This window comes from Thamnophis elegans, chromosome 15 (assembly GCF_009769535.1).
Source record: "Thamnophis elegans isolate rThaEle1 chromosome 15, rThaEle1.pri, whole genome shotgun sequence".
NCBI lineage: Eukaryota > Metazoa > Chordata > Lepidosauria > Squamata > Colubridae > Thamnophis > Thamnophis elegans.
The window spans coordinates 18,097,563-18,109,631 of record NC_045555.1 but is presented as its reverse complement, the minus strand read 5'-3'; the positions used below and the strand labels follow the sequence as shown (position 1 = coordinate 18,109,631).

At 43.0% G+C, this 12,069-nt stretch overlaps 1 protein-coding gene across 1 annotated transcript in view; it reads left to right on the top strand.

Annotated features, from left to right (window-relative positions):
- PAX2 (paired box 2) overlaps positions 1 to 12,069 on the top strand; it is a 150,794-nt gene that overhangs the window by 114,777 nt on the left and 23,948 nt on the right. Inside the window, 2 exon segments of the mRNA XM_032232084.1 lie at positions 4,861 to 5,036; positions 9,327 to 9,453. Coding sequence (XP_032087975.1) covers positions 4,861 to 5,036; positions 9,327 to 9,453 — 303 coding nt within the window.

Sequence of the window (12,069 nt, the reverse complement as noted above, 5' to 3'; positions counted from 1 at the left end):
TATATAATGCAGTATTGATTATATCATATTGCAAAACCATACATAGCCAGGAAGATCAAAACAGAGTAGTAAAGTTGAGGGATATATGATCTACATCCCGAGAATTTCCTTTGGTTGCAATAGAAAAAAAAACAATCTGCTGCTTATAGGAGAAGATGGATATTGCCTTCATAGTGCAATTAGCTTCTTCTATGTTTCAGGTTGAAGTCCAGACTTACTTTTAACTCTCTGGGCGTAGCAAGAATATGCTGTAGACCCGGGGTGTCAAAACTCGATTTCATTGAAGGCCGCATGAGGTTTGTGTTTGACCTCGTGGGGGCGTGGTCAGGGGGCATGGCCAGTTCAACATCACTCCTTAGCGGGCCCCTGTGGTGGCCTGAGCACTCTACCAGTAAAAACGGGCTCCTGGGATTGGTTTTCAGCTGCCACGGCCTCCTGCAACCCTCTGCACTGGCAGAGTATTGCAGGAGGCCGCGGCAGCTGAAAACAGAGCTTGCTAGCCTGTTTTCACTGGCAGAAGCACCAGGGTCCAGTCCTTCGCTGTTTCCAGGGCAGCCCCGCAGACTAGATCTAAGTACCCCCCGGCCTTGAGTTTGATACCCCTGCTGTAGACACTTAACATTTTAAATTGATTTTTATATTCACTATTAAGAGAATATGGAAGACTCTTCTCTTTTACATAGGTGCCGTATTTTTCTGGTCAAAATGAGAAAACAGCAATACTTTTAGTTCAAGGCAAGAATGGTGCAAATTAAGTAGGATGTATGCTAAATAATTTCCCCCTCAAAAAGTTTTGCTTTGTGTAGCTAAAATGTTATCAAGAGGTCTTACACTTGGAATCTGTAACAAAAGATACTATGGAGTTACCTACACAGATCAGTCTACCTAGTGAGGCTGCACATGTACTCATATGGCATTAACAATGTTGATGAACCTTTTCGGCAATGAATGCCGAAACAGGAGCATACATACAAAGGAGAACACCGAAAACTGAAGATCAGCTCTCCAGTGCACACATGGGAGAGTGCCAAAAATTGGAAGAGCAGTTTCCTGGCATGCATGTGTGCACCGGGAAGCTGAGCTTCCAGTTTCCAGCATGCACATCAGTCATCTGATTGTTTGGTTTCTGGCACACATGCGTGCACAAAGACCACTGGCTGGCATGCACCTGCGCACCAGGGAGCTGCTCGTCCGGTTTCCAGCACTCCTGCATGCGCGAAGACCAGCTGGCTAGTGCACATGTGGTTGCTGGAACCCGGAAGAACAACAGGTGATGGCTGGCATGCCTGGAAATTGAATTGAATTTTATTATTTGTATGCCGCCCTTCTCCGGGAGGGACTCAGGGCGGCAAACAACTCAAAAGGGGAAAAGGGGAACATAGAACAGAATACAAGTAATTAAAATAGCCAAGAATCAGACAACCACACAAGTCGAGAGGGGAGGGGAACTCATCAATCCCAGGCCTGCCGGCAAAGCCAGGTTTTGACGGCTTTTTGGAAGGCCTGGAGAGAGGTGAGGGTCCAAATCCCTGCGGGGAGTTCGTTCCAGAGGGCCGGAGCTGCCACATAGAAGGCCCTCCCCCGGGTAGTAGCCAGGTGGCATTGGCTGGTAGACGGAACCCGGAGGAGGCCAGCCCTGTGTGATCTAATGGGTCTTTGGGAGGTAATTGGCAGCAGGCGGTCTCTCAAGTACCCAGATCCAATACCATGAAGGGCTTTATAAGTTACGACTAGCACTTTGAAGCGTATCGGGAGACTAATCGGTAGCCAGTGCAGCTCGTGGAGGATAGGTGTAACGTGGGTGTACCGAGGTGCACCCACAATCGCTCGCACGATTCTGGCACGCGTGCCATAAGTTCGCCATAACAGGCATATAAGAAAGATCGCATCTTGAGTTAACTCAATTTTTTCTGAATCACTCTGAATATGTCTTATCTTAGGTGATATGGTCTTTCAGCTGTTGCATAAGAGCTGCTCCTGTTGAAAAATGGAGGCATTTTTCTTTCAAAGAGCAATGAAAGCAATGGCACGGGAATGGTGTGAGAAATGTCAAGATGCTTTCTTTTCAAATGTACAAATTGTTTGCAATTCACATAAAAGTTTCTTTACGCCCCAGTTTTATTTATTTTCTTGCTTGTGCTGCCTATAGTAGATTTATTTTTTAACCCTGGCAACTTGTCAAACATTCACCACTAGGTTATAATTCCTTGCAGCCAAAGTATACCAATCGATATAAAGGACAAACTCTAAGTTACAGTAAATATCTCAGCCGAAGATTAAATGTGGTTTTGAAACTAGTATATTTTCCCTAAGAAAGAAATGATGCGATCTTTAAATAAATAAATAAATGATTGAGATGACAGAAAGGGTGGACTAATTTCTAGATTTACAGGGATTGAAGGAGACAATTGGATGTGGTAAGATAGAACAATGTGGGACAGTAAATACCACCACAACAGTGGTGAAATCCAGCAGGTTCTGACAGGTTCTGGAGAACCAGTAGTGGAAATTTTGAGTAGTTCAGAGAACCAGCAATTGCCACTTCTAGCTGTCCCCAGAGTGGGGTGGGAATGGAGATTTTGCAGTATCCTTCCCCTGGAGTGGGGAGGGAATAGAGATTTTGCAATATCCTTCCCTTTCCATGGCCAACAAGCCATGCCTAACAAGTCTCACCCAACAAGCCATGCCCACAGAACCAGTAGTAAAAAAAATGAATTTCATCTGCACCACAAGATGGATTTGCACTTGACTAACCAACTGCATTCAGTGTGTGATTCTCAATGGAATTACTGTGTTTCCCCCAAAATACGACATGTCCTAAATTAAGACCAAGCCCTTATCTCAGAGGTCAAAAGAAAACAAGACCCTGTCTTATTTTGGGGGAAACACAGTACATCTCCATGGAGAGAAGCATGCAGTGTGGTATCGGAAGGTTTTGTCTTGGGGCCAGTGTTCTTCAACATCTTTATAAATAACCTAGATGAGGGGATTGGAGGGGTACCCATCAAATTTGCAAATGACATCAAGCTGGTGGGAATTGCCAATGCTTTGGAAAATAAAATCTGCATTCAGAAGGATCTTGACAGACTTGAGCATTGAGCCCTATGCAGTTCAGTGGTGAGAAAAGTAAGGTATTGCACTTAGGCAGGAAACACCAAATGCAAAAGAAAAAGGGAAATAGAAACCTAGACAACACACTACCAGATGAAGGAGGGGTGAAATAGAAAGGTACTAATATACAAATATAGGTTTAAAGAATGATGCATGTGTAACTATGAAAATGGAAAATAAATTGTGGAGGAAGGAATTTAAGATTGTTATGTAAATACAGAACCAGGTTTGCTGGAATGCCATCCTGAAAATACACCAGATTGAAGAGGAAAATATGTAAACACAACAACGGAAAGAGAGAATGGAGAGAGGAGTAGAGGGAAAGGCAGGAAGAGGAGAGGAGAAAGGAGAGGGAAAGAAGAAAGGGAAAAGGAGAGGAAGAAAAGGAGGGGAAGTAAGAGTAGGAGAAAGGATAGGAGGGGGAAGAAGAGGGGAGGAGTGGGGGAGAGGAAGGGGAAGTAAAGAAGGGAAAGGAGAGAAGGAAAGAAGAAAGGAGAGATGAAGGGAGGGAAGGGAGGAAGAAGAAGTAGGGTTGTTGTAAAATAAAATGGGTATATGGGATGGTAGAAAAGCAATCTCGATTATATTTTTAACTTTGGGGGGAGGCAAAAATTGTTATAAATGTTACAAAATAACACATATTATGAAATTGTATATTTGTGAATGTATGTATGAGAAATAAAAATAAAATACTTTTTTCAAAAAGAAAAACCAAATGCATAGCTGTAAAATAAGTGGTACCTGGCTGAACAATACTTGAGGAGCAGTCATAGAGAGGAGGGCACAAGCCTATTCTCCAAATCACCTGAGGGCAGGACAAGAAACAATGGGTGGAAGATCATGAAAGAGATACCTGATTTGAAACTAAGGAGACATTTCCTGACAATGAGAACAATTAACCAATAGAACAGTTTGCCTCCAGGAATTCTGAGTGCTCTATCGCTGGAGGTTTTCAAGTAAAGATTGGACTACCATTTGCCCATGATGGAATGAGTCCCCTGTTATGGACAGGGTGTTGGACTAGAAGCAGGGGTGAAATTCAGCAGGTTCTGACAGGTTCTGGAGAACTGCTAGCGGAAATTTTGAATAGTTCGGAGAACCAGCAAATACCACCTCTGGCTGGCCCCAGAGTGGGGAGGGAATGGGGATTTTGCAGTATCTTTCCCCCAGGAGTGGGGTGGGAATGGAGATTTTGCAGTATCCTTCCTCAAGGAGTGGGGTGGGAATGGAGATTTTGCACTATCCTTCCCCAGGAGTGTGGTGGGAATGGAGATTTTGCAGTATCCTTCCCCTGGAGTGGGGAGGGAATATATATTTTGCAGTATTCTTCCCCCGGGAGTGGGGTGGGAATGGAGATTTTGCAGTATCCTTCCCCAGGAGTGTGGTGGGAATGGAGATTTTGCAGTATCCTTCCCCAAGAGTGTGGTGGGAATGGAGATTTTGCAGTATCCTTCCCCCAGGAGTGGGGTGGGAATGGAGATTTTGCAGTATCCTTCCCCTGGAGTGGGGAGGGAATATATATTTTGCAGTTTTCTTCCCCCAGGAGTGAGGAGGGTATGGGGATTTTGCAGTACCCTTCCCCTGCCACACCCACCAAGCCATGCCCACAGAACCAGTAGTAAAAAAAAAATGAATTTCACCACTGACTAGAAGATGTCCAAGGTCTCTTCCAGTCCTAAGATTCTATGATGTTTTGAGCAAATACAAGCCACGCTAATGCCACACCTTATCTCTTCCTCTGTCTCACAGAAGTAACAGAAAGCTCGGTCCCCAATGGCGATTCCCAGAGCAGTGTGGATAGTTTGCGGAAGCATCTTCGTGCTGATACTTTCACACAACAGCAACTGGAAGCATTAGATCGCGTCTTTGAGCGGCCTTCTTACCCTGATGTCTTTCAGGCATCTGAGCACATCAAATCTGAGCAGGTGGGACCCATTTGGAGAAACAGACTTGATGGGAACCCTACAACTGCAACGGGTCACTGTTGATTCCCTTCTCTTACAAATTTTCATAATCATGTCTTTCAAGGAAATAGCAGTTGAAGGGGGCAAATTCTTAAAATAAATCTTAAAATGAGTTACCATTCCAAGAACTGGGGTGGCAGCTATGGTGATTAAATTCCCATAGAGCCAATTTGTAAAGTAAAATGTGCTGTCTGTTGTACAAGTCTTGTGCAAAAGGTTGTCCACTTTTCTATGCCGTACAGCATATTTTTATTTGCAATTATGGCAGGTGCTGCTATAAGGAATTTTTTTTGTCAGTTTCTCATCATTCTGTAGTCTTTCTGGCTGGCTTTCACAGTATCTTCATTTTGACAGGGAGGCTGCAGCTCCTTGGAGGGAGTATCGCACAATGAAAGGCAGGACAATCACAAGGCTCCTTAGCACTTTATCACCTAGATAAGTACTAGTAGCGTCCAACCAAAAGCCTTTTGAATGGAGCCTGTTTTCTGTCCAGTTGAATACAAATCCTTGATAAAAGATGGAGGAAATGTTTGGCTCAGCCGAGTTTTAAACTTTACAAACTTTTGCAGAATACATCAACAGTTGACTACAATTCACATCTATTCTGACCCCCTCCTCCGTCCAGTAACGAAAGCTGAGACAAGCTTAATTAGAACGTCCTTTAATAACAAGACCAGAATCTCAGTGGCTGAAAGCCAAGTAAACAAACAGATAAGGACCTTGGCAGCAAGTCCAACAAACCTTGGCAGCAATTCAGACAAACCTTGGTAGCAATCAAGCCTGCCAAGTTAGTTTCTCTTTAGTCAATGCGTTGACTTCTGCAGAGGGGCGTGTCACAAGCAGTCTTTTTTATAGCCTGGAGAGGAGCCTAATGACCCCCAGCTGAGCACAATTACCTCCTGTAATTGCGTAATTGCTCCTGACGCCGAGTAGCTCTTCGATGGCGTGCATCCAGTAACAACTCACTGCTGATTTCTGGATCACTCTCCCTTGTCTCCTCCCCACTGGTCCAAGGCTCAGGCGCCACCTGGTAGCCAATCAGTCTCTCTGCGCCCTGCTCGGAGTCGGAACCCTGTCCAGGGTCCTCCACATCCTCCAGGGCCAACTCATAGGGCCCCTCGCTGTCGGAGTCTGGTGGCAGCTCCAACGGCTCCTGCTGGGCCACAACACACATCTACACAAATAACAGTATATACAGATACAGATACACATGTACAGATTTAAACCATTGTAGGCAAATACACCAACTCTCATATGCTACTAACATTGACATAGCATCCATGTCATTATTTAAGAATTTAAAAATATACCTGATATATCCTTAGAAATATGCCCCTGTATTCTTTATTTTACTGTAAATAATTATTTACAAGAGACACTACCATAGGAATCTGATTAAGTGGATCAAATTACATTGCTACACCTACGAGAGGATGCAGTGGCTCAGTGGCTAAGACACTGAGCTTGTTGATCAGAAAGGTCAGCAGTTTGGCAGTTCAAATCCCTAGCACCATGTAATGGGGTGAGCTTTCGCTACTTGTCCCAGCTTCTGCCAACCTAGCAGTTCGAAAGCATTTTAAAATGCAAGTAGAAAAATAGGCATTCTCTGTGCCTTTGGTGTTTGGTCATGCCGGCCACATGACCATGGAGATGTCTTTGGACAGCGCCGGCTCTTCAGCTTTGAAACAGAAATGAGCACCACCCCCTATAGTTGGGAATGACTAGCACATATGTTCGAGGGGAACCTTTACCTTTTATCTACAAGACAATGTACTTGTTATTATATGGTCTCCCCATATAGATTGCACAATAGAGGCAATAAATTCCACAGTTGCATAGAACTTAAAAAAACAAGAACTTTCTCAGTGGCAGTCCTCTCTCTCTGGAGCAACTTGCCCCAAAGTCGGAAGTGCCTTCTTGTAAGATTCATATTTTTATGGTTAGTGTTAGCTTTGCATATTGTAAGCCTCTTAAAATCATGAGACCAGGCAGTGTACATATGGAAGGGAAGGAAAAGTTTGAAAATTGGTCCTTGAAAAAAAACTTCATACGCAGTGCTATTCCAAGAGTGTTTGTATAAAATGTGATAGTAAAGGAATATTTCATACATTAATATTTAATACTTCCTTTAGTCTATAATTTATCCTTTCTAAAATTTAAAAATTACTTTAGAACTGCATAATATACAGTTACCACGAGTTTTACTATTACTATTGTTCCAGTATAGAAGAGTAAACAATATGTCTAATTTATTTGAAATAAAACTTACCATAAAAGAAGAAACGAAGTTTAAACTTTGAACAGGAAGGATGCTGAAGCTGAACTGCATATATTAGTTTAACAAACCCTGCAGTTTACCCAAAAAAAAAATATCTTCTGATTTTTCTACTGAAGTGTATTTTGTGCTGTCCCAAGTGGTTACATGTTGTACCCTTCCTTATAAAAGAAAGGAATCCAGGGAGAAACTAGTCATAATACACTATATTATGCATTATACACAGTGGTGGGATTCAGCAAGTTCACACCTATTCAGGAGAACCGGTTGTTAACTTTCTAAGCAGTTCAGAGAACCAGCTGGTGGAAGAAATCTCATTTTGTTTTTTCTCACTTTACAGGGCTAATCCTATAAGAAAGGCAGGAAGGAAAACATTCTGGTGTTGTTTCTAGCCTAATCTTTATTGCCCTGCTTACAGAAACTGCCTCTCAGGTTAACCTTTATTACATTGTAATAGCTAAGGTGAAGCGCCCATCGACCTGAGTGACATTGAGTTAGCCACGCCCACCCAGTCACATGACCCTTGAACCCCACCTACCTAGCTGGTCATTAGGGCAGAGAACCAGTTGTTAAATTATTTGAATCCCATCACTGATTATACCTTTTACTCTTCCTTCCCCCCCCCCTTCTGGTCAGCCCAACCCATGGAAGCCTCATTCAGAAGGAAGTAGGACTTTTCCCTTTGCTTGAAATTAAAACCCAAGCTCTGAAAAGGCCTCCTGCATTTCCTGTCTCCTGGATTTGCAATTTATCTCCAAAGTGATTTGTCTTCACACAAAAATCAAAGGCTTTAAATCCCACCTCAAGCAGTAAAACCAAACTACTAAAAGTTGGAGCCAGGTTTGGGTTTCTGCTATCTGGAGTCTCTGCGTTTATTACGATGAATAACCTTTATTTACTTTCATTAGACTATTAAATACCAGCCCAGTCATTCTTCCTCCAGAAACTCTGAATGGGGCCCATAAAACAAACCCAAAGCCTAATTGAGTTCATTTTAATTTCTCTCCAATCACAGCGAATTACTCCAGTGATAAATCAGGGCTAGCCTCACCCCCAACAGAAAGCCTAATTTGCAGCTAATTACAAAACTGATTTCTACAGAAAAATCAATACAAGAAGGAATTGGAAACGACTGGGCAATCGTGACCGGCCAGGGAGAGGGGGGGGGGGGCAGAAGAAAAGTAGCTCGTAAGGAACTAGCATGAGAAATAGGGGGGGGGGACCCACCACAAAGCAAAGAGAGAGAGAGAGAAGAAAATCAGTTTTAATTTAAGGTAATATTAATCAGAAGAACTTTTCCTGCTTTTTTTTTTAATGTCTCTCTGGTCCCTGTGTCTGGTTTGGAGGCGACCACAATAAAAAGGCAATTACCAAATGCCTCTTGGACAGGGGGATCCTTTCAGATGCAATGAATTTTCCCCCTCCCATCCTTCTGTTAGCCATGTGGCCTGCCCCCACCCCAATTTCATACCCCAATGCACAAGGGTTGGGGAGAAAAGAAGAGAGGGGTGGGTTGTTTTTTTTTAAAGGATCCCAAGAGTGGATTGGAAAATGCTTTCCACAATGCAAACATCACAGACAATCTTCCCTGTTCCGGCAAGAACTTAAACCCACTGTAGGATGTCGCCTTTCCTTCTGTGGGGAGAACGATTATGATTTTCACATTTTCTTCAACTTATAAGCCAGTCTTCGAATCCGATCTCCCATGTTTTATCTAAGGTGGCTGCCTGCTGGGAATAAAAGCAGTCACCCTAGATAAATGGGGATGAATCTGTTGAGAGAACTTGTATTCATCAGGAAGTTGGCAGCTCTGGCCAAACCTTGCTCTTCATTTCCTTTTATTTATCTCTTCTTTGCTTCCATCTGTGCAGGGACTGCAATTGCGCCTCTTCCCAACCTTTACTCCCCTCCATCTGCCTGCTCTTCCCTTTCTTCTAATCCATCAGTTAGAGAGCTTTCTTTTCGTTTCTCCCTAGGGTAATGAGTATTCCCTCCCAGCTCTGACCCCTGGTCTTGATGAAGTCAAGTCAAGTCTATCCACCTCTGCTAACCCAGACCTGGGGAACAACGTGTCAGGACCCCAGACATACCCTGTAGTGACTGGTAAGTGATGGGCCCACTGATGAGAGACTATTCTTTTGCTTTGTCATTATTCCCAGTTGCTTGATAGGTGTGTTACCCAAACACAAACGGAGGGAGGGAGGATAAAGGGAAAGAAAAGGAATAAAGGGAAGGGAGGGGAGGAAAGGAGGGAGAGAGGGAGGAAGGTGAAGGAAGGAAAGAAAAGGAGGGAAGGATAAAAGAAAAGAAAAGGAAGAAAGGGAAGGGAGGGGAGGAAAGGAGGGAGAGAGGGAGGAAGGAGAAGGAAGGAAAGGAAAGGAGGGAGGATAAAAGAAAAGGAAGAAAGGGAAGGGAGGAAAGGAGGGAGAGAGGGAGGAAGGAGAAGGAAGGAAAGGAAAGGAGGGAGGGAGGATAAAAGAAAAAGAAGAAAGGGAAGGGAGGGGAGGAAAGGAGGGAGAGAGGGAGGAAGGAGAAGGAAGGAAAGGAAAGGAGGGAGGGAGGATAAAAGAAAAGGAAGAAAGGGAAGGGAGGGGAGGAAAGGAGGAAAGGAGGGAGAAAGGAACGAAGGAAGGAAATGGAGGGAAGGAGGGAGGATAAAAGAAAAGAAAAGGAAGAAAGGGGAGGGGTGGAAAGGAGGAGGGAGGGAAGGAGGAAGGAAGGAAAGAAGGAAGAGTAGGGAGTGGGTAGGCAAGATTGGAATCAATACTTTCCAGTTTTGAACTGGCAGCATAGCCCTTGGTCTGTTCTGAACCCATAGAAAGAACCTCCTAAGAAATGTTGTTTTAAAGTACTTGAATATTTCAAATATGCCATAATGAACCTTAAATGAAACCAAACCTTAAATAAGATGTCAGCACAGAAACTTATTCAAGACATAATTTATTCCGAGCAAAGTCTTAATAAGCATCAAAATATGATAATCCATGGAGCTAAAAACAAAAAACAAAAAACCCCACTTCCGTGGGGAAAAGAGCCAGGAATTACAACTGAAAAAGTGACACGCTGTAGAGTGACTAGTTTTGTTTCATATGGTAGAGTATTCGGATCCTTGCCTAATTTGATCTGTATAAAATTACCCCATTTCCCCAAAAATAAGACCTCCCCAGATAATAAGCCCAATCAGACTTTTGAGTGCGTGCTCTAAAATAAGCCCTCCCCCCAAAAAGCCCTCCCCTAAAATATTTACCACTAATATGATTTTTTTAAAAAAAAGATAAATAGTATTTAGTGCAACCTAAATAATGCAAATAATTTTACTGTCGACCACCAAAATTTTCTCTGGACCACCAGTGGTCCGTAAACCACCGGTTGGTGACCACTGCACTAAAAGGTATGTAAGGAACAATATTTATGCAAACGTAGTATGATTCCCCCTCCCTCTTTTTTTCAAGTAGATAGCAAAAGTATTGGATTTTAGCTAGGAGTAACATATTCTCATAGTTTCTAAACGAATGCATGGTCATCTGTATTGGTAAGTGCAGTATCTTTTCAAACATCTGGGAGGTGTAGCTGGAAATTACTTTTTTTAAAGATATACTGTCTTTTATAATTCTTAGGTTAAATGACCTTTATTAAGATACTTAAAAGATATAAACTGCTTCTTGCTGATTTTTGTTGTTTTTAAACCACTTATGTTTTGACATGTGTGGGGTTTTCCATTGGGAAATTATTCTGCGTTATGTTATCTCTGAAGATATTAGTGTATTCATTGTGTAATCCCAGGTCTTGACTACATCATCATCCACCTCATTGACAAATATCCTAGATCAAGGGTGTCAAACACAAGGCCCGGGGGCCGGATGTGGCCCGAGGGCTGCTTAGATCTGGCCCATGGGCCGCTTAGGAAATATCAAAGGACCAGCCTGTGGTGTCTCTGCAAGCCAAAAACATGCTGCGGGGGGGGGGAGGACTGTGCATGGCCCGTTTTCAGCCTCCACAGCCTCCTGCAGCACGGGGTGGGGCGGGGGGGCGGTGGCTCACACAATGTAATGAGTGGTTATATGGTAAGATGAATGATCTACCTTTTGAATGGTATCACCAACCCTTGGGATTTACTGCATTCCCTAAAGAAATTCATTATTCTTCATTGCTCCAATGAGTTGTGAGAAGGCAGCCCGTGCACTCAAAACCGTCAAGAAAGGCTGAGTTAGAAGGACTAACTGGTGCCATAAGGAGGTTTTAAAAAAAGTAAAAACTGATTTTACTACAGTAAGGCCTTACGACTCTGCCCCCATGACGTTTTATTACTTCTCTTAAGGAAAGGAATCTGAGGGTGTTTTAGAGTTGAACAATATTTGAGAGTGAAATGTAGCAGTTAACTATCCCAAACACAAAATCCTCTTTGGAATTTTTAAAAGATTATCGTATTTTTTGGACTATAAGATGCACTTTTTTTTGTCTCCCAAAAGGGGGTAAAAATGTCTGTGCATCTTATAGACCAAATATTGCTGAAGTCCCACCCATCCACTGGCTGTTTTTTGGGCTCTGCAGGGCCCTTTTTCAGGCCTTTTTTTGGGGGGGGGCTTTTTCAGGCCTTTTTCAGCCCGTTTTTTTGGCTTTTTTTCAGTCTGTTTTTTTCCTGAAAAAGAATTGGGCTTAAAAATTCTCAAAAATGGGCCATAAAACGCCTCAAAAACGGGCAGAAAAAAATCTGGAAAA